The following is a 23,485-nucleotide window of genomic DNA, read 5'->3' on the forward strand; positions in this document are numbered from 1 at the left end:
TCTCAATGGGAAGCAAAACATTCTCTTTGTTCAAATCTTTCTGATCAGCAAATACCATTGAAAGGAATGTATGCTTACCATTTCAAATAGGTGGTTATGTGTCTTTTAAGCCAAGAGGTAATGTCATTTCTGTCACTCTCATGGCAGGTTTTCATTAAGATGATATGGAAGTGGTTTACTGAGCTCCATAAATAAAGAACTTGCATTTATATAGCGCCTTTCACGACCTCAGGACCCAAAACACTTTACAACCAATTAAGTACTTTTGAAGTGTACTCACTGTTGCAATGTAGGAAATGCGGCAGCCAATATACGCACAGCAAGGACCCACAAACAGAAATGTTATAATTTGTTTTAGCAATGTTGGTTGAGAGATAAATATTGGTCAGGACACCGGAAGAACTCCCTTGCTCTTCTTCAAAGTAGTGCCATTGGATCTTTTACATCCACCTGAGAGGCGAAACAGGGCCTTGGTTTAACATCTCATCCAAAGGACGGCACCTCCGGCAGTGCAGCACTGCCTCAGTACAGCGCTGGAGTGTCAGCCTAGATTTTGTGCTCAAATCCCTGGAGTGGGACGAACCCACAACCATCTGACTCAGAGTTGAGAGTTCTATCATTGAGTCACGGCTAAGACTCTATCACATCTATTATTATTTTATTGTACATTGACCCATAGCTGGACCTACTGTGCTGGAGTAGAGTACGGAAATGTTAAACCTGCTGAAACAATTACAAGCTGTACTTCACTTTTGCGCCAATCTAGGCGTGGATCAGTTGCAGGGCTATTTCAGAGTTATGCTTTAAATTATCAATTCCCACTCTAAAACTGTTCCTATCAACTATAGTTTCCATTTGAATGTAAAGGCAATGCATTGGAACTGGACCAAATGTTCCTGTTAATAAGACAGTCCCATTAATGGTGTGTAATTTGAGCAGCTTGTACTGTATTTAATGTTCTGATAAAGATTTAATGGTTGTAATATAATGGAGGTCAGGTTGGTTCTGATGAGATAAAAAACCACTTGCAAAATTGTTTCCATTCATCTCAGTGTAAAACCTCATGATTCAGATTCTAGAGAGACTACATCCCATTTAACATCACATCTACTATAATTTTAATGCACATTGATATAAAACCAAAATTTACAAATGGGAATCCCTGGGCAAGGTTAGATCTAGGCGTACCAGTCCTCAGCCTATATTCCAGCCCGTCCAGTCGATTCCTGCCAAAGTTACGACAGGAGTCCATCAGAAAGTCTGTGGATTTTTAGGGCTATCTTGTTTAATATAAAAAAGGGCCACAATGTATAAATGTGATTGTCTAAATGCTTATGGTGCTCTGCATTTCTGCTTTAAGATGTAGCTATTTTCAATACATTTGCTCTGGTATGAATAATGATGCAGCTCTGTGCCAAATTGATCTCCTGGGCAAATGCCAATGAGTTGAAGGATTTAAGGGATCATCATTGGGATTATTCCCATTGCCACCAGCAAAATTGAAACGATTAAGAATTTGTAGATTTGACAGCTTAAAAAAACATTTTTACACCACTTCCATGATAAAGATTCTGCTGCAGGACCACTGGAAAATCCTTACAAGTTAACTGCTTGATAAAGTTTTAAGTAGGGTTGCATGATGGGTCAGTGCATAAATAAATTGCTCCTGAGAAAAACCCAGGTCTGAATTTTATGCCACCCAAAAGGTACATCTTTTTGGCACTGCCACAAAAATGTTGAGAATAGATGTCCAGCCATCAATGTCCTAGCCATGATGTGATTTGACAAAAATTATGAGTGCAGCACAAATTAACTAGTACACTTTATAAAATGGCTGCACAACCTTCAATCTGCACAATCTGTACAGTATTCAACAAGTAAAGCGGTGACAGAAAAGCTCAACATCCAATATTGTCTTTATTTTCATTATTTTACCAAAGAACAAAAGAACTCTATTACTATTAAAACTTACTTAAGATCAGCTTTTCTCTGACTAAATAATTAAATAAATAAATAGTGCTCCACTGTATGCCTATTATTTATTGTAACCTTCTGTATACTATTCGCCTAAAGGATTCTACTGCTATGATGAATAGGGATTACAACAATAAAAAGAAAGGGGAAGGAAGAATGATAGAAATGAATCTTATAAATATATAGTAAAAGTGTTGTGGTCTGGTAGTGTAGTGGTTTAGACACTCCCTTCATGCTGCTGTGGTTGCTGGCTCAGGTTCCAATTGTGGTTGACACTCAAATCTGCCAGCCACATGTATAGTGTGTTTTGTGAATTCTTAGAAAGGCCACTAGATGCCTTATGTTTATCAATGAGTTGCCTTTTATTCTTTTCTGTTTTATTCAGCTCTAGAAGACCTTTATATCTAGAGAGCAGCTTCTTGGCCCATTCACCAAGAAGCTGCATTGTAGCTATAAAGGTTTTGTATTTTCAATTGGAAAGTAACATACCATGTTTTCTTAATGTAATAATACAACATGATAATTACAATGAGAAAACATTATATGTTACTCTTCAATCGTTAACATACACACTAGAAAACATGAAAGTCTTAGGTTAAACTTCATGCTTTGTACCTGATGCTTGCTATATTCGTGTAGCAATTCTGTATTGCAGGATAATCTTGCATTTTAATGAATGGTATAACTGTTCATTACTGCAAACACTTAAAGATAATTGTTAAGAAGAAGCTGGTCTAATTTCTTGTCATCTACAAAACCAAACTGCACTTAATTCCTAAAGTGATATTTCTCTAAATACTACATCAAAATCCAGTAGGTTCTGCTATTGAATACAGGCTCAAAAATGTTGAAGGTTTAGGCCTCTTTACTAGTTACCAGACCAATCCATATACAGCCTAAATTATGGTGGTTTACTAGAAAATAAAGTACTTCACTGTGGATTGGTCTGGCAACCAGTAAAGCTGTCATCACAAAGAGGCTTAAACCTTCAACATTTTTGAGCCTGTTTTCAATAGCAGAACCAACTGGATTTTGGTGTAGCATTTAGAGAAATATCACTTTAGGAATTAAGTGCCGTTTTGTTCTTTAGACGGTAAGAACTTAGGCCAGCTTCTTCTCAACAGCTATCTTTAAGTGTTTACAATAATGCACAGTCACAATCAGTAGCAATCACCATGTGACAACAGTGGGTAGCAAGATTACATGGTTCTGATGTCATGGGTTCCCTTACTTTTCAGTAAGCCAAGACCCACCAAGTTTATATGTTTTATACCAGACGTTGTAAGGAATTTTCACAGTAAGAAGTAAAGCAATGCTCACATGTGAAAGATAATTTTAGGAGATAATGCTCCTGGCTGGGAGCCTTGCCCACTGGGACTGCATATTAAGAATTCAGTACACACTCTCCGTGTTTTTCCCTTCATTGAAATGAATGGATGGAAAATGGTGGGCGCCTGTGCCCGAATTCCCTGTATGTTGTTCAGATTGGGCATAGCTCCCTGCTGGGAGATCGATTTTGTAAAAATTATCCCTCTGATCTCCGATCTAAACCCAAGAAATTCTTCACTTTGGCAACACACAAAACAAGAATGCCAGATTTCAAAGTGAGGAAAAAATATTGTCAGCTCCCCTGATGGCCTAGTCAGCAGGTCCACCACGTGGTTTGGTAGTGAGTGGTACAGGCAAGGAAGAGCCAATAACCTTGATCTGTGCTGAGTTAGGACATCTCAGCTGGACAAAAGTGAGGGTGATAAAATTGGCTCATATATTCCCAGAATACAGAGGGCAAAAATTGGCCAATTTTCCCATGCTGATCATTATCCAGTGATCCAATCAGAAAGTGTGCAAATGTGAATGTTCGTTTAAAATAAAGGATCAGATTCGGTTGTGATGAATACTCCACAATTGAATAACCCATCAACTTACTGCCCAGGCCCACACATGAAGAATAGTTACTCAGGTGAGGCACTGAAGCATTGCCAGCATCTGCTGAACCATATCCCAAGCGTAAGTCGCTGCTGTTAGCACAGAAGGGGAAAGAGGAGAAAACTGTGAAGAAAATAAAAACATTTCTCACTGGGAAGGTGAAAATTTGGGAAACTATTCTGTTCAAGTTCTAATTCTTTCAACTGAAATACAAAATCTAACTTAGATATATTGTCCCATTTGTAAGAGACAACCAATTTTATTAAAGAATCCAAGAGAGTGATCAAATGCTTGTTTTCCACTATGCAACGTAGAAAGAATCTTTTGTACAGCTAGTGCTCAAACAAACAACAGATTAAACATCTGAAGTGCTGGCTAGAAATGCCTGGGATGGCATAAGTTAAATAATCATGGGACACCAGCAACAAAGGGGTTAAATTCTAGAACAAATCTACAGTCCGACTTGTCAAAAACTCTTCTTTGTACCAAAAATACTATTCCCAAACAACAAAAATAAACAAACCATTTTACAATAACGAAGTATGAAGGGAATGCAGCATCAATATTAATCTTAATAGAAATATCTTTAAAAGTATTTAGAACAAAGTACAATTTGACTACTACTTGTATTTTTCTACTCACACTGCAAAAGAGGCTTAATGCAACTTACATAGTGTGTTATAATGAAAAAGGGATGTATACTGTTACTATTTTTGACCTGCTCTATCAAAATGAATCTAGTTTTCAGCAAAATGGTTGGGGCCATTTTAAGGTCTGCGGAAGATTAATAAGTTGTGCCGTAATATTATCACTATTTTAATGACAAACAAAAGTATTTATTTTATAGAGATTATTTTCAAATAAGGATCAGTACCAAGCTAATTTTACAACAATTTATTTCACGGAGTCTTGCTGTCCGTGTAACGTAAGCACACTTTAGAAGTTGAATTTAGAATTGATTAACTGAAGAGCAACTCAAGACTCATTTTGTTAGAGCAGCTTTACATGTCTTGTGTTTATATATACTTTTGGAGCCTGTCTATTGTGCTGAAGTGTAGTTACAGAAAACAGTTGCTCTCACATCTGACCCAAAGTGCTTCCAGATAAACGTTTGAGTGTTTAACCGCTCATTGGATAATCAGGCTTGAATGAACACAATGTCTTTGATATGGATTAGTACTCCATAAATAACATCTTCTCACAAAGATCATACAACAATGTACAGCTGCATTGCCTCTCGTGCTTCAGGTTGCATCACAAGACATTTTGACATTGCCCGCCAGTGAAATATATTCTCTCCAATTGCTTCAATCTTTACTGGCATAGGAACTCCTTGTGCCAGTAACAATCATTTGAATATCAAAGGCTTGTTCAAAGTTTTACAAGCAGATGTCTGTGAGTTTACTGCCTGAGCTCTGATAATGTTCTTCATTAAGACTTCCACATTTTAATAGAGTCTTGCCATGCTTGGAAAGAAACGACGTGTTGAATTAAGGCCAGGAGTCATTACTGCAATGTTGTGTCTTCACTGATTCTAGTCCGATATTATAGAGACGTCCTGCCTCACCACTATTGGTAGAAAATGGGCTGAAGGGTGTTTCCGCCTTGTTTTGTGTCCTCTCCGCGGAGCTCCTTTTCCATTCAAGGCCACAAACATTTGTCGTTCATTGTGCTTCCACTTCATGGAAGCATAGGTGTTGTAACCATTTTCTTCTATCCTTTCTTTAAGTTTGCAGTCAATATTAAACTCTTTCTGTAAAATAAAAATAATGTTACAAAAATCAAACTTCAAAAATTACATATTGCTCCTTAATATTCTGTGCTTTGTGATAATGGATTAGGACATCACCAAAATGTTATTTTGGTGTAAAGCCTTGGACTAGAGTTACCAATATTAAAAATTAATTTATTGGAATGTACTGATTTACTATAAACTGAATGTTTAATATATATTCTGATTAAAAGCCCTTCTATGTTCTTGTGATAAAAGAAGTTTACTACTTGGTTGCTCAAGCACTAGAAGTGATTGACTGCCAAACAGTGGGTGAGGAGATCATGTGCTTAGATTGTGTGTCAGTCCACTTCACTTGCTACGGTTGGAGGAGTTTGTCAGATCACATCTGAGTTGTTGAACGTAGTGTCCTGTGGTGGTGAGGTATTCCATTTTGGAGATGGGTAGGAGTGAGAACAAACATAACTCAGAATGACTTATTTGAATTTTCCCTGTTCCCCCATAATTGTATATAAGTCTTCTTCTCATGGACCAATATAGACCAATTAGCTTAACGCAGTGGTAGAAAAGATGATGGAATCCTTCCTCAAAGATGTAATAGAAAACATCTAGAAACCGAAAATATAATAAAGAATAGTCGGCACGGATTTCAAAAAGGAAGGTCATGCTTGACCAACCTTATTGAATTCTTTGAAGAAGTAACAGAAATGGTAGACAAGGGTAATGAAGGTAGATGTAATATATTTGGATTATCAAAAGTCCTTCGATAAGGTACTGCATAGTAGATTCATGACTAAGGTCAGAGCATGTGTAGTCAGGGGACAGGTAGCAGAATGGATAGCAAGTTGGCTACAAAACAGAAAACAGAGAGTAGGGGTTAAAGGTAGTTACTCAGACTGGCAAAAGATGGGAAGTGGTGTTCCACAAGGATTGGTGCTGGGACCACTGTTCTTCACCATTTGCATAAACGATGTGGACTCGGGAGTCGGGGGTACAATTTCAAAATTTGCGGATGACACCAAATTGGGGGGTATGGTTAATACTGAGGAGGACTGCGACAAAATATAGGAAGACATTAATAAACTTGCAGAATGGACGTGTAATTGGCAAATGAATTTCAATGTAGATAAATGTGAGGTGGTATATTTTGGTAAGAAGAATAAGGAGGCCACATTGTCCTTGGAAAATAAGAGTCTAAATGGGGTAGAGGAGCAGAGGGATCGGGGGTTACAGATACACAATTCACTAAAAAAGCAACTCAGTAATAAGGCCATAAAAAAGCAAACAAAGTACTGGGGTTCATTTCTAAAGGGATAGAATTGAAAAGTAGGGAAGTTATGTTAATCTTGTATAGAACCTTGGTTGGACCATACTTGGAGTACTGTGAACAGTTTTGGTCTTCATATTATAAAAAGGATATAGAGGCACTGGAGAAGGTGCAAAAAAGATTTACTAGGATGATACCAGAATTGAGAGGTTATACCTATCAGGAAAGATTGAACAGGTTGGGGCTTTTTTCTGTGGAAAAGAGAAGACCGAGGGTTTGACCTGGTAGAGGTCTTTAAGATTATGAAAGGGTTTGATAGCGTAGATGTAGAGAAGATGTTTCCACTTGCGGGAGAGACCAGAACTAGGGGCCATAATATAAAATAGTTACTAATAAATCCAATAAGCAATTCAGGAAACACTTCTTCATCCAGAGAGTGGTTAGAATGTGGAACTCTCTAACACAAGGAGAAAAGAATAGGATATGTTGATGGAGTTAGATGAAGAAGGGTGGGAGGAAGCTCATGTGGAGCATAAAGACCATCATGGACCTGTTGGGCTGAAGGGCTTGTTTCTGTGCTGTACATTCTATGTAATTCATGCTCTTCCACTCTTTGCATTCTGAATGTGTTGAAATCAAGATACATCGTTCCATGTTCTACTCTAACTTATTGCTACCTGGGACCTCAAATCAGTAGAACGTCTCATCTTTCTTAGTGTTTCCTTCTTCCTGTAAAGTTTTTAAAAACTGAAGCTTGGTATCAACTAAACATTATTTATTTATTTCACTTTTGTCTTGTATTCTTTTTCAACTTTGGTAGTGTCTCCCACTATGAATTGGCCCTAACAAATGATAGATGAATATTTACATATGTATTATTGAGGAAACGTCTTGGCATAACTTTAAGTTTAGGTTTCTCTCAAGCTATTTTTAACTTTAGATTGCCGTGACAATTTTGACACAGCTATTTGTAAAAATCATGCTTAAAGATTTCACTTTTCTTGATTGTCTACTGTTGCTCACTTAAAACAATTGGATTTAATTTATACAATAATTTAAGTTATGAAGTTAAATGAAAATAAAATAAAATTCATTTGGCACCAGTGGTTGTGTGTTACGTTATTTTATTCAGATTGGTCCTGTAAAAAAATTGCTCTCAGACCGCTTATTCACTGCTATGGGAATTCTCTTTGAAGCCCCATTCCTCAGGGAGGGTTATTCATGTGCAATAGACTGTGAATGTTCTCGGGATCTGACAATGTCATTTTATGGGGACAGGAACCAGAGAACCTGGTCATACACGGAACAATCCAACCATTTCAGGTCTATCACTCTGAATAGGAGGGAGTTGCCTAGATGGACAAAAACAATCTGTTGCATTTTTTTCAGATCTGCAAGTAATAATTGGGGTACTTGTATCACTGCTTGTTACAGTGTCAAAACCATCACACTTCCAATGACTTGTCTAAATTGTATTTTTATATAAAGCAGATTTTACTTTTTTACATTAATATTGGTCTTATACCATGCAAAGTGCAAGCATATTCATCCTGAATTTAAATCTGTTAATACGTAGAACATTGTAGAACATGGAATTTTACAGAGGAATTTTGGTCTCCAGTAAATAATCCAGAGATTTGCAGCCCACGTCCTCGCTCGCATGTTCATCACATTTATTCCTTCTCCCCTCCATCCCCATATACCTGCCAAACTCCTTCTGACTCAGGAAACTGATTTCAAAGCCTTTGATTTCAAATCCCCCATTTGAAATACCCTCAGTTTCAATTCCTCTCATGATTTTGCTCCATACTATCTGAGCAATCTTCTGTAGCAATACGCTGCAGCTAGCTCTCTCCAACCCTCTGACTCTGGATTAGTGCTGATTTCCTGCTTCCTCTCCTCCGCCATGGAGACCATCCTTTCAGTTATTGGGGTATAAATTGCGCTCGTAAAATGACAATTTCGGGGTCCAACGTTCTGCGACCTGAGGACGTCTAAAACAAATGTCCGACCAGAAAATGGGTTGGGTCATTTTTCAGGCATCCCTGGCAGCTGCCTAAAACAGGCATTAGATCCCTTACATATGTAACTGAGGGGCCTGACATCTGTTTAAGGTCCATTCACAGAAATTGGGCAGCGATGAATGGGGTAGGCGTCGGGCCTGCCCCGCTCAGGATTCTTCAGCAGCAACTGTGGCCTAAGCAGCGGCTGCCAACTAAAGGCAAGTTTTTGAAAAAAAAACTTTTCATAAAACTTCCTGTGAAGCCAGGAGAAGCAGGAGTGCTTCCCCGACTCCACAGTCCTCACGATTGCGACCATCACCGCCCCCCCCCCCCCAGCCCCCCACCCTTGCCTGCTCCAACTCCATTTCGAAGTAAAATGCGAGCTGCCTGTGGAGGTGAAATAGGCAGCTCACGCAAAGAATTTTAATGAGGCCCAAGGCCCAATTTCGGGCCGGCCTTGAGCTTCCCGGTTGGGGCACGAGGAGCTTGCGCATTGACGAATTTCTACCCCATTACATTGTGGTTATCTGCAATTTTCTCGTAAAACCACTTAGCTTTACTTTATCTCTGCCTTGAAAAGCTTCTCAAAAATCATTCACTAGATCTGCTCTCCAAATTCCTAATTTCTAGTTGTTGACCAGCTACTTGACTTCTAAAGTTCCTCTGAGACATTCTCTTACATCAACAGCTTCATGAAAATGCTAGTTGCTTTAAGCACTAAAGCCCATACACACCACAGTGAAATAATAACATCCTGGAGAAAATTCATTATTTTCTGTGTTAATGTCAAAACTCCCAGGAAAATGATGGTAATATTTGACTTCAGTAATTCAATTGTATTACCAAGCATGTGACATTGGCAATTTAATTGCAACATGAACAGGACTAAAAAGATATCCTTCCAAAAGCTGTTTTTATTTTGTTTTGAATATACAGCACATACTTTGGACTTATTTTCAAATACTGAAGGATAATAATGGCATATCTATGACCCTTGTTCTGTGCCGAGTTAGCTGATTTCACTCTAAGTGGCAATTGGGATGCTACAATTGGCCTTGGTCCCTCTGGACTAGAAGGAGGGGTGAATCAGCTATGTTTCCTGCTCCTGATCGTTGTACTGAAGGAAAACATATGCATGTGGACAAGATTGGGCTGAACTATGACACCATCACAGTTGAAAAGCTCTAAACTCATATATGAAGAATGGCCCCCTGGACAAGGTGAGATACCGGATGAGGCCAGCCAGCACATCTGGAGCTGTACCCCAGTATGAGTTAGCACTTCCAGGAGAAATGGGGAGCAAAATTGGATGAGAAAGAAAAAAATCGAAGCATTAAAAGGGGAATGGCTTGTTTAGATCCTACAGTACTTCAGAACCCACAAGAAGAATAAAGATAATACAGTAATACTTCAACAATTAGTTCAATTAAATCTAATCTAATCTAATCAATCCAACCAAACCCAGCAGTAATCTGACAGTTCATATGTTCTGTGGTTTAGGCTTTGGCCTATTAGTAACTAAATCAATTACTGACCACACTATAATCTGCAGATAATGAACCCATTAATCATTCTAATCTCTTTTTAACTACTTTATAATTGAAATGCTTTTAAAGAGTACTTACTGAGCCATAGATCTTTCCTCTCTTGTTCATGGCCAAATAATAATTGCTGTTAATTGCTTTAATAGCCACAACCCCAACTTCCACAGACGTAATTTTCAGTATACCTGAAACGAAACAAAATAATCTTGTTATCATGAAGACTACTGCAGGGGGTATTTCAGAGAATATAGTTTAAATACCGGCTATTGCAAACAAGGAAGATTATTTGAACAGAGGTTGTAAAAATGTCATATTCCCCATGCTGCACATATTTTCACAGCACCTTAGAAATTACAGCACCGGAGGAGGCCATTTGGCCCATCTTTTCACACAAACTGTTGTACTGATCCACCACCATTATAGTAATTCTAAATACAGAAAATGCTGGAAATACACAGCAGGTCCATCAGCACAGTACTGAATGAGGAAAGACAGGTCGATGTTTTGTCTGGGAATCTTTGGGCCTTCTGTTTATTTCCAGCATTTTCTATTTTTCTTTCAGACTTCCAGTATTCACACTTTTTAAAATCTCTATATTTACCAGAAGTGATATTGGTAAAATGCAGTACTTTGGGTTGGTTTAGGAGGCTCAGTGGATTGGTGGACTGTACACAGGGGTGATGATGCACAGGCTCCTGCCTGTGAATTCCCCCATGGTGAGTTCCCATTTCAGACATGCTATCATGTGGAGGTGAAGTACAGAAGTACAGGCAAGGTGCTTCCACACAGGGAGGAAGGGAACATCAGCGAACAAGACAACCCAAGCCATGATCCCATACCTCCTATTAGCTGGTCATAAAAGAATCAACAAGCTAAAAAAAAGTCCTTTGGAAACATCTCTTAAATTGCCTAAATCTCCCATTTATAGCATCCAGAAAGGTATTGCCAGAGGTTTAGGAGATCATCTGCCTGCTGTCCTCCTAGAAAATGGTGCATCTCCTGAGAAGGTCTAGGTTTATACTTTCCTCTGTTTGCTAATGTTTGTGACATAGGTAGAGGAGGGAAAATACATTAACAAATGCTGTTACTTGACTTCTGGGATCTGAATCTGAATCTAACCTCTACAGAAGAAATGATGGCAATTCAGGGTGTGAGGAAATGAGGTTTGGACTGTATTAGGTAGTTCACAGAAACTCAAGTCCACAGCCACCACGCTTGAGTTCTGCACCATGTGATATTAATTTCTCAGTCTCATTATGAGGGGACAGAGAAAGGGAAATGTCACACTGCTGTAGCAGAGTGTCACTGGGATAGTGGTTGGAGTGCAATGCTGAATCAACAGAGGACAAATGTTTCATTGCATCTGATCTGATGCGCAAGCCCCGCCTGCTGATACTGGGCCCTAAGTAGCCAAACCAGCTTAAAGGGATCACTGCAGGCTTTTCAGGAAAAGCCAAAATTCAGGTTTGGGGAGGATTATTTAGGGGCTGGGTGAGCGTGATGGATCTTCCTGTAGCGCCACAAAAATCCTCATGACTACTGCTACCTTTCAGCTGAGCCCACCCCCCAAACTTATCGGCCTGGCCATACCCTTTAAGGGTTAGAACATAAGAACATAAGAAATTGGAGCAGGAGTAGGCCAATCGGCCCCTCGAGCCTGCTCCGCCATTCAATAAGATCATGGCTGATCTGATCCCAACCACAAATCTAAAGAACACAAGAAGTCGGAGCAGGACCCGGCCACATAGCCCCTGGGCCCTCTCCGCCACCCACAGGGCATTGACCGATCCGAACTCAGCTTCATGTCCAATTTCCTGCCCGCTCCCCATAACTCCTAATTCCCTTTACTTCTAGGAAACTGTCTATTTCTGTTTAAAATTTATCTAATGATGTAGCTTCCACAGCTTCCTGGGGCAGCAAATTCCACAGACCTACCACCCTCTGAGTGAAGAAGTTTCTCCTCATCTCAGTTTTGAAAGAGCAGCCCCTTATTCTAAGATTATGCCCCCTAGTTCTAGTTTCACCCATCTTTGGGAACATCCTTACTGCATCCACCCGATCAAGACCCTTCACAATCTTATATGTTTCAATAAGATCGCCTCTCATTCTTCTGAACTCCAATGAGTAGAGTCCCAATCTACTCAACCTCTCCTCATATGTCCGCCCCCTCATCCCCGGGATTAACCGAGTGAACCTTCTTTGTACTGCCTCGAGAGCAAGCATGTCTTTTCTTAAGTATGGAGACCAAAACTGTATGCAGTATTCCAGGTGCGGTCTCACCAATACCTTATATAACTGCAGCAATACCTCCTTGTTTTTATATTCTATCCCCCTAGCAATAAAAGCCAACATTCCGTTGGCTTTCTTGATCACCTGCTGCACCTGCATACCAACTTTTTGATTTTCTTGCACTAGGACCCCCAGATCCCTTTGTACTGCAGTACTTTCCAGTCTCTCGCCATTAAGAAAATAACTTGCTCTCTGATTTTTCCTGCCAAAGTGCATAACCTCACATTTTCCAATATTATATTGCATCTGCCAAATCTCCGCCCACTCACCCAGCCTGTCTATATCCCCTTGCAGGTTTTTTATGTCCTCCTCACTCTCTACTTTCCCTCCCATCTTTGTATCATCTGCAAATTTTGATATGTTGCACTCGGTCCCCTCCTCCAAATCGTTAATATAGATTGTAAAGAGTTGGGGACCCAGCACCGACCCCTGTGGAACACCACTGGTTACTGGTTGCCAGTCCGAAAATGAACCATTTATCCCAACTCTCTGCTTCCTGTTCGATAACCAATCCTCCACCCATGCCAGAATATTACCCCCAATCCCGTGATTTTTTATCTTAAGTAATAATCTTTTATGTGGCACCTTGTCGAATGCCTTCTGGAAGTCTAAATACACTACGTCCACTGGTTCCCCTTTATCCACCCTATACGTTATATCCTCGAAGAACTCAAGCAAATTTGTCAGACATGACTTCCCCTTCATAAAGCCATGCTGACTTTGTCCTATTAAATTATGCTTATCTAAATGTTCCGTTACTGTCTCCTTAATAATAGACTCCAAAATTTTATTGTCCAATCAGGTTCATGGATTTCCTGCTTCCCCCCCCCCCCCACAAACACCGCCACTCAATTGGCAAGCTGCCTCTCTTTGGTGAATCTGGCCGTGAACTGAAAATGAAAATCACCCCCTCCTTTTGCTCGCCCAGTCATTCATTTCCCGAGCAGCAGGACATGGCCACTACAACATCACTCTAGCTTCTTGCACTTTGAAGAGACAAACTAATCAACAAGAACTTAAACAAACTTTTGAGTCAATGCTAAACTTGATGTTCTAATGATAGAGGTGTGGGGAAAAGCACAAGATAAAAAGTAAATGATAGGAACACCTCACACGAGACATCTTGGACGTACGATGTATCCTTTAGGTTTGATAGATATGACTGTGATTATTACACTTACTAGCATCTACATTGATAAATATCATTTCTCAATATCTTAAGTAGGGTTTTACTTTAAAAAAAGTAAAATATTTAAATAATTGTTCAATATAAACAGTTCAGACAACCATCAATTCCAACGTTACCTTTTTCGGAGTCAGGCATTTGGATGAAATATTAAGCAATGTGGTAAGGCAAATTTAAAGCATCTATCTTTTGCAACATGTCTCTGCAATTTGCAACATCTAGAATATAGTTAGAGTCTTAATTTTATGAACTATATTGGAAAACCAAAATCTTGGCCTATTCAGCAGGCTAATGATTATTGATACGGGACTGATTGGAGCTCGTATAGAGTCATAGAGTCATAGAGTTATACAGCACGGATAGAGGCCCTTTGGCCCATCGTGTCCGCGCCGGCCATCAAGCCCAGTCTAATCTAATCCCATATTCCAGCATTTGGTCCGTAGCCTTGTATGCTATGGCATTTCAAGTGCTCATCCAAATGCTTCTTGAATGTTGTGAGGGTTCCTGCCTCCACAACCCTCTCAGGCAGTGAGTTCCAGACTCCAACCACCCTCTGGGTGAAAAAGTTCTTTCTCAAATCCCCTCTAAACCTCCCGCCTTTTACCTTGAATCTATGCCCCCTTGTTATAGAACCCTCAACGAAGGGAAAAAGCTCCTGAGTATCTATCCTATCTATGCCCCTCATAATTTTGTACACCTCAATCATGTCCCCCCTCAGCCTCCTCTGCTCCAAGGAAAACAAACCCAATCTTCCCAGTCTCTCTTCATAGCTGAAGCGCTCCAGCCCTGGTAACATCCTGGTGAATCTCCTCTGCACCCTCTCCAAAGCGATCACATCCTTCCTGTAGTGCGGCGACCAGAACTGCACACAGTACTCCAGCTGTGGCCTAACCAGTGTTTTATACAGCTCCATCATAACCTCCTTGCTCTTATATTCTATGCCTCGGCTAATAAAGGCAAGTATCCCATATGCCTTCTTTACCACCTTATCTACCTGTTCCGCTGCCTTCAGGGATCTGTGAACTTGCACACCGAGATCCCTCTGACCCTCTGTCTTGCCGAGGGTCCTCCCATTCATTGTTTATTCCCTTGCCTTGTTAGTCCCTCCAAAGTGCATCACCTCGCACTTTTCCGGGTTAAATTCCATTTGCCACTGTTCCACCCATCTGACCAACCCATCTATATCGTCCTGCAGACTGAGGCTATCCTCCTCACTATTTACCACCCTACCAATTTTTGTATCATCAGCGAACTTACTGATCATACCTTTTACATTCATATCCAAGTCGTTAATGTAGACCACAAACAGCAAGGGCCCCAGCACAGATCCCTGTGGTACCCCACTGGCCACAGGCTTCCAGTCACAAAAACAACCTTCGACCATCACCCTCTGCCTTCTGCCACTAAGCCAGTTTTGTATCCAAAGTGCCAAGGCACCCTGGATTCCATGGGCTCGTACCTTCTTGACCAGTCTCCTGTGCGGGACTTTATCGAAGGCCTTACTGAAATCCATGTATACCACATCCACTGCGTTACCCTCATCCACACGCCTAGTCACCCCCTCAAAAAATTCAATCAAATTAGTCAGACATGATCTTCCCTTGACAAAGCCATGTTGACTATTCCTGATTAATCCTTGCTTCTCCAAGTGGAGACTAATTTTGTCCTTCAGAATTTTTTCCAATAATTTTCCTACCACTGATGTTAGGCTCACTGGCCTGTAGTTCCCCGGTTTTTCCCTACTCCCCTTCTTGAATAATGGTATTACATTAGCGGTTCTCCAGTCCTCTGGCACATCCCCTGTGGCCAGAGAGGTTCTGAATACGTTATGTAGTGTGTCCACAGTCACACATCTGGCTAGCGTTCATCTTCCATTTATGGAACAGGTGGTTGCAGCACCTTATGAAGTTCTGATGAGGTTTGCAGTGACCCATATTTTATGTGGCAAGGTGAACCCGAGCAGTTGATCCGCGGAGTCCATGGTCAGGTCCTGATTCTTGACACCGCTGGTTTCACACATCCTCCGCCACTTATCTTTAGATGAGAGTTCCAAGGTTTTGAGAGTTTTGGACTCCATCCAGATGGGGTTCTTGGACTTAAGGCAGTGTCACGAGAGCTGCTGGAGATCCCCATTAATAGGCAGAGCTGAGTTTGCTAGGGCCAGGTTGTATTCTCTGATTATTGCTGTTTCTCTTCTGAGGGGTGGTGGCAAGATATAGGCAAGGACAGGAAGCCAGACGGGTTGGTGTTTGTTTCAGCACACCTGTGATGATTCAGTTGCACATCAACAAAATTTGTATGTGCACCTCCTCCCCACGCTGGTACGCAATATCCAGCTACTGAGAGAGCTCGGGTCAAGGTGGCTGTCCGCAGGTGTGAGCAATTGCTCCCCCGCTGGTCCCAACTAATTTTTGGATTAAGTTGATTCTGGTCTTTATCTTGGCTGCAGTTTTCATCAGATGTTGACGGTATCAGAGATTGCAATCCTGAACCACTCCAAGGTCATTTAGGAAGTTGTGTGCCTTAGTTCGGTAGCACAGAAGACAGCACCCAGGCATTTCTTTGCATGCCGGTTGTTCAAATGAAATGCTGTGACAAGCCTTTGCTGAGGATTCGGATAAAAACGCCATAGTTTATGATAGTCCTCAAGTCTTCTGCAAGCGTGCGTTCTGCTTGGGCAAGAGTTCTCACTTGGATGCCTATCGCAAGGTCATCTGCATATCCAAATTTCCTTGACTGGGTCGGCAGGATAACTATTAAGAAGTGATGGTGCCAAGACTAAGCCCTGCGGAAGAGGAAGATTGTGACCTTCACGTGGTCCTCGTGGTAAGTGCTCCAGCACGACTAATGCCATCAACTAGATGACCAAACGCGATTGACCACCTCTCGGTCCAAAAAGCAACACACTTAACAGGAACCGAATTAAGACAACTCAAACCCATTTCACATATGATCCTTAAAGCTCAAAGGCAGTGGAAATTTTCATCCCATCAGCCCACACTGGATTTTAACCACTGCACCACCCAGTTTGCCCCAAGACCCATCTTACTGTGCCCAAACAATAACTGGGTATCACAATTAGCATTGCAAGGAAGAAATTGGCACACAGGTTGATATAATTTTACAGTGACAACTGTAAACCTAATGTCAACATTGGAGACTACGTCACCTGTTTAAAACCAAAGAGAATAATGCTGCTTGTTCCATTTGCATCACAAATCATTAATTGCAAATATTATTAGCACCAGAGATTGCTAACTGTGTGCCAGGGAGCTTCTGCAACATGTTGTAGAGTGTGAAGAAGTTCACTAACAGCTTCTGTAGGGTTCTGGAGAATGGCATCAACCATCGTGCCTGTGGATGCTGCAACTGTGTCCACCCTGCAGGAGTCTATGGCACCAGTAGTAGCATCTCTTAGAGATGCTCATACTGGTGCCATGCAGGCTCTGGGCTCCACCATCTCCACCACCTTGCAGAGACTGGGAGACTGAATGAATGAGGGCTTTAGTAGGATCATGGATGTCCTACAGTCTGCTCTCCCACAAACCAGTGGAAACTGCAGTCTGGTAGCAGGGGCAGTTGTGCTAATTGAAATGGAACAAGTTTCCATCTCTCAGGATGACAGCATGCCTGGATTCTCGTGACCTGCTCAATCAATGCCCACCCTGGTGCCAGAAAGCCACCTTCACCAGTCTGCCCCAAAAGCTGCCAAGTTGCTACAGTCTGTACCTGGTCCTTCTCAGGCCCGAGCTCCTAGAGGTCGCTGACTAAGAACATCTCAAGGATCCATAATCTACAACAGCCTTCCACCTCCCATGCAGCAGCCACTGGAGGAGCACCTTGTAGGAGCACTAGAGTAAGTAAGAGACAGGCACTAGAGGCTCACATCTGGGTGATAATTAATGTTAGACTTCTTGCTTTAGGCATAAAATGATAATCCTTTTTGAAATCTTTGCATGCAGAAAGTGTTCTTGGTGACCCTGCAATGTTAGTTGACATGAATATCAGTTTATTTGAGGGTGGAAGGTCTGCTAATGCAGGGGAGCTGACATAGTTCAGCTGCAATGCTCTCCAATGAGCTGCTGCTGAAGAGCTCTGGCTGCAGGCAAGTGTTGGATTCCTTCCACTTCCTCACCATCCTCTACGTCATCAGTGTCCTCTCCCTCATCATGCTGAAGGTCATCCTCTAATGGTGGCCCCATGTGTTGTCCCTGTTGCAGCACAAAATTATGCAGTATAAAGCAAACTTGTGTAAGAACATAAGGAATAGGACCTGGGGTAGGCCATACGGCTCCTCGAGTCTGCTCCGCCATTCAATAAAATCATGGCTAATCTTCAATCTCAACTCCATTTTCCCACCTGATCCCCATATCCCTTGATTCCCTTACAGTCCAAAAATCCATCAATCTCAGAAGTGAATATTGGACTCTCTTTGTGGTCTGCATTGCAGAAAGCCACCAGATCTGTCCAGGCATCCAATAGTCTGTTCGATGAGGACATTTCTTTACCCATGGATCTCATTGTAGCACAGTTTGGCTGCTAAGCATGGATTCCTGAGAGAAGTCATGAGCCAAGTGTGCAAGGGATATCCCTTGTCCCCAATCAGTCAGCCTCTCACTTGCTGTACAAAGTGAAAGAGAGAGGGGATGGAGGATTGGCACAATATAAAAGCCTCATGGCAGCTGCCAGGAATGCGGGCACAGACCTGCATGATGCGCGGCTGGTCATCACATACCAGTTGCACATTAATGGAATGGAACTCCTTGTGATTGATGAAGGGTCATGTGAAGGAGCCTGCAGGGTGACTTGGGGGCAGTCAGTGAGGTCCTGGACTTGGGGGAGCTCTGCAATCCGTGTGAACCCGAGACCTCTATCATGCTGCTTAGGGTTGTCCATAGGGAAAGTAATAAAGTGTTTGCTTTAGGAAACATGACTTCAGTAACCTGCTTATTGCAAGCATGAACTGCAGACTGACTGATATTACTGATCCCTTGTGGCAGCCTGGAAGGAGCTGGCGTGGACTCGATGGGCCGAATGGCCTCCTTCCATGCTGTAACCTTTCTACGATTCTATGATTATAAGTTCATGGCTGCAGTGGCCTTGACTGCAACAGACAATGTTGTGCTAGATGTAGCAGTTAGTTGCCGGTCCTGACAAAAGGACCACATTAAAAAAACCATGTAAGTAGCAAAAAACCACTATCTAATGCAAGCCAAATATCTCCCAAAGCTTTTCAGCATTTTACCAGAGAGCAGCTGAGGATCCCGCCTGCTGAACTTGTACCACTCACAGTTTGTGGGCGGGAGCAGGAACTAGCATCGCGGTCAGGGATGAAAATGGTGCTCGGGGGTCCTGACTACATCAACTGACCGTGATTAGTATATATTCGTTGGGCCCCCGCCTGATCCCGGTGGGAGCTCTGGCTGCCTAAATTGAGGTCCACCGGAAAATCGGAATGGGCAGATGACCGCAGTGAGTCAGTGGTTCTGCGTCCATGTGATTTTTTTTCCCCGCTGCAGCCCCGTTTTTAGACATAATTGGAATGGTAACAAGATGAAAATTGCCCCCACTAACTCCTTGGGATGACGTTGCCTTTGGCAGTTCTATGAAAACCAAGTTACAGTGATTGTGCTGCATAATGAGAGATCTCTGCACTATAGAACTGTAAAATTGGTCACTTACATATTGACAGTCCTCTGGGGATGGACTCAGGGGGGAATTTTAATCCCTCCTGCCTGGTGAAAGCAGTTAAAATGGATTGAAGGACTTACCCACTGCCTTCCCGCCCTGATCTAGCCATCTGCAATTTAAATTACAGGCGGCAAGGACACGCACTCGAAGCCGATGGGGTCCATCTTAAAATACGCTGAACGGGCTCCGATGATGTCAATATTAACCTGAGGCCTGAGCAATTGTGGCTTCCCCACCAGGCCGAACCTGCCGGGAGTTAGATTGAGGGCGAGGAGAGATCCAGGTAAATTTAAATTTTTAATTTTTGTAAAGGTTTTTCTTGTGTGCCTGGAAACCCTGGAGTGCTCCTTCGGGCCTCTCAAGGAAACCTTGGGCCTCCCTTGTCTCAGAGCTCCGCCCAACACGATCGCTACCCGAACCCCCATCTACTTATCTGACAGCTGGGGACCATTCTGTTGGGTCTCCAGTGGCAGCCTTTGGCCGGCCTTATTTCTGCTCCCACCTGCCAGCCAGACAATGATTCCTGTCGGGTTTGAGCAGGAGTCTGACCTACTCTATGGAAATCAGGCCCAGGAACTAAAATCTCTCTGGGACTCAGGCGGTACTGGTACGTGATCTTACTGCTCACTCCGGCTCCTCCCACACACCAATCTCTCCTCGCGGTAAAATCACCAATTCAGTCTTTTTCATTAAAAAGTACTGATATCAATTTAAGTTTTCCACTTTAAATATAGATTTTGACAATTTTCCCCAGCAACCAGCTGTGGAAGCTTTTTCACTACAAAAATAATCACCAGGATCTCTAAAGTGTGGAAAACAATGGGCCCGAATTTAGCAGGCCTGCGGGTTCCCAGCGGGTGGTCCTCCGGGAGCGTGGTCAACACGCTCGGCGAAATTAGTGGGTTGCCCACGCGATCGCAGCAGGCAACCCACTAATAGGAATCAATTACCTGCTCCTCCGGGGTCCACGGCGCTGGTCTGCGCGTCGGGCGGGCTGCGCATGCGCAGTACGATCTGTCAGCTGGAGGCTCTCTAGTTAAAGGGGCAGTCCTCCACTGACAGATGCTGCAACCAATGGGACAAATTGTAGCATGGAGCAGCCCAGGGGGAAGGCTGCTCCCAGTTTAATGATGCCTCACCCCAGGTATCATCAGATGGGGTGAGGAGGAGGGGGAGGACACAGATCTTCCCCCCGGCGGGCGGGAGGAAGCGGTCTGCCTCTGCCACCAAGAAGGCCTGGCTCGAGGTGGCAGAGGGGGTCACCTGCGCCACCAACATATCGCCCACCTGCATACAGTGCAGGAGGCGCTGCAATGACCGCAGTAGGTCAGCCGCAGTGAGAACACGAAGTCTTTCCCCTACACTCCGTCTGCCACAACGCTGCCCCCACCCCACATCTCCTTCGGCACCACCAACACTATTCTGTCACATCACCCTTCATACCCACTCAAACCCCATCCTCATCTTACCTCCACCTACTCACCTCGCCAGTACTCACCCTGCCACTAACACGCAACCCAATCCTCATACAATCTCATTGCTCCATCCCATACTCACCCTCTCGTGCATCTCCCTCACGGCCAGCCTCACTCAACCTGTGCTGCAGCCACAGGGCATGCATCACATATGTGCAGTAGGCAGCGTAAGGCAAACGTCTCGTCAGCATGAAGGGGGTGCACAAGGGTGTCTGAGGGTTTGTCATGGGTGTTACCCATATTGAATTTCAGAGCAACAAACAGCACACATTATATTGACACCACCACTGCCATGTCTCCGCGAATCCTGTCCGTTGTGTCCAATAATGCCCGCTCCTGGGTATCACTATGAGGACCCACCACTGATGCCACCCATCGTGTTACTGCAGAGTAGGTGCAGGTGTATTTGCAGGGCTCGTCCGCGCAGACGACTGAGAGACATCGGCGGTGTAGCCGGCTGCACCCTGGAAGGATGCGGAGGAGAAGGTGTGGAGGGCAGTGGTGACTTTGCCAGCGACAGGTAAGCAGTTGGTGCTGGGGCCAGCCAGGAGCAGCTCGGCATGAAAGAGGCTGCAGATCTCCACGACTACATGTCGAGCGAATCTGCGCCTCCCTGTGCACTGCTGCTCGGAGAGGTCCGGGGAGCTGCGCCTCGGTCTGTGGACCCTGTGGCGAGGGTAGTGCCCTCTGCGACGCGTCTCTCTCTGTGGTAGCCCTCCCTCCTGCTGTGCAGGTGGGCGTGCAACAACACCGTGTTGGGGGGATCCACGTCTCTGCGGCGGACGGCGTGGACTGCGAGGCTGCTGGTGCTGGTCATGCTCTTCGTCCTCCGAGGGTCTCCACACACCACCCATCTGGCAGGTGTTGGTCTGAGGGGTTGTGCAGGGTAGGTGGGTGGTTCCTCGGACTGGGGCTGCGGTTTCATGTCGGTCTGTCCTCTGGCTTGGCGGGGGGTGGTGGGGGGGCAGGGGTTGCCCTATGTGACGCGGTGGCCTCCTGCGTGGGTGAGGGCTCTCCCCCATGGAGTGCACCTTGGCACCTGCCACAGGCTGCTGGCTGCAACACGCCTGGTTGGAGGGAGACTGTTTCCCCCAGTGTGGGAAACTCACTGCCTTGAACCTAAAATCCCACACTTCCTCTTTTGACAGCTGCTTCAGCTCATTAACTGACCTCAACAAGCAAGGTAAGTACTCTCAAGTGGAACCCCGCTGGCTTTAATTGCCTGCGGGATTCCCACCAGCGGGGCTTGCGCGCGCAGCCCCGCACGTCAGCGCGGTACCCGGAAGTGGCCGGGATTTCGTCGCGATCCGGTCACGTGACCGGATATCGGGATTTTCGGGGCCCCCCCGCTGGGAACCCGCCGGAAACCCGATCCTAAAATCGAGCCCAATGTCTTATTTCCACATTAGTGACATTACAACCACTTCCTGGCATAAAAGCGGAATATAATTCCCCCCACAAAGAAAATAAGATAGGGAGGTGTTATTTTCACAAATAACTTCTCTAATAATAACAAAGAAATTTTCTTTCATTACCTCAGAGTACTAAACTGCACAAATACGTTTTTAATTCTGAGTGAGGGCCCCAGTTGCATAGTGCTGGAAAAACATCACCAAGGTGAAAAAGTGTCGGTGAGAGAAGAAGGATAAATCAAGAGGTACGGGTAGAAAATCCTGCACTTGGGGGGAGGGGAGGGTGGAACTGGTTTAAAATACCAATAGGGGGACCGCAATTTGAGGCGGAATCAGGATCTGCCAGGCCTCTGTCCCTCTTGACTTCCCTGACAATTTGGGCTCCAGGTGGGGAGCTGGTTAGAGGGTTATTGGGGGCGGGTCATAAGAACATAAGAAATAGGAGCAGGAGTAGGCCATATGGCCCCTCGAGCCTGCTCTGCCATTCAATCAGATCATGGCTGATCTTCGACCTCAACTCCACTTTCCTGCCCGATCTCCATATCTATTGATTCCCCTAGAGTCCAAAAATCTATCCATCTCAGCCTTGAATATATTCAATGACTCAGCATCCACAGCCCTCTCCAAAGATTCACAACCCTCTGCGTGAAGAAATTCCTCCTCATTTCAGTCTTGAATTGCCGACCCCTTATCCTCCTAGTTCTAGACTCTCCAGCTAGGGGAAACAATCTCTCAGCATCTACCCGGTCAAGCCCCCTCATAATCTTAAATGTTTCAATAAGATCACCTGTCATTCTTCTCAACTCCAGAGTGTATAGGCCCATTCTACTCAACCTCTCTTCATAGGACAACCCTCTCATCCCAGGAATTAATCTAGTGAAACTTCATTGCACTGCCTCTAAGGCAATTATATCCTTCTTTAGATAAGGAGACCAAAACTGTACACAGTAATCCAGGTGAGGTCTCACCAATGCCCTGTAAAACTG

The 23,485-nt window shown here is 43.6% G+C and overlaps 1 protein-coding gene across 1 annotated transcript in view; it reads right to left on the reverse strand.

The window, feature by feature from the left end:
• Nucleotides 1-3,072: 3,072 nt before the first annotated feature.
• LOC137322644 (fibroblast growth factor 10-like) overlaps nucleotides 3,073-23,485 on the reverse strand; it is a 141,406-nt gene continuing 120,993 nt past the window's right edge. Inside the window, exons 2-3 of the mRNA XM_067985555.1 lie at nucleotides 10,528-10,631; nucleotides 3,073-5,653 (exon numbers count right to left, since the gene is read on the reverse strand). Coding sequence (XP_067841656.1) covers nucleotides 5,435-5,653; nucleotides 10,528-10,631 — 323 coding nt within the window. The 3' untranslated portion in view covers nucleotides 3,073-5,434. The remainder of the gene's footprint in view (nucleotides 5,654-10,527; nucleotides 10,632-23,485) is intronic.

Source organism: Heptranchias perlo, chromosome 1 (assembly GCF_035084215.1).
Source record: "Heptranchias perlo isolate sHepPer1 chromosome 1, sHepPer1.hap1, whole genome shotgun sequence".
Classification (NCBI taxonomy): Eukaryota; Metazoa; Chordata; class Chondrichthyes; order Hexanchiformes; family Hexanchidae; genus Heptranchias; species Heptranchias perlo.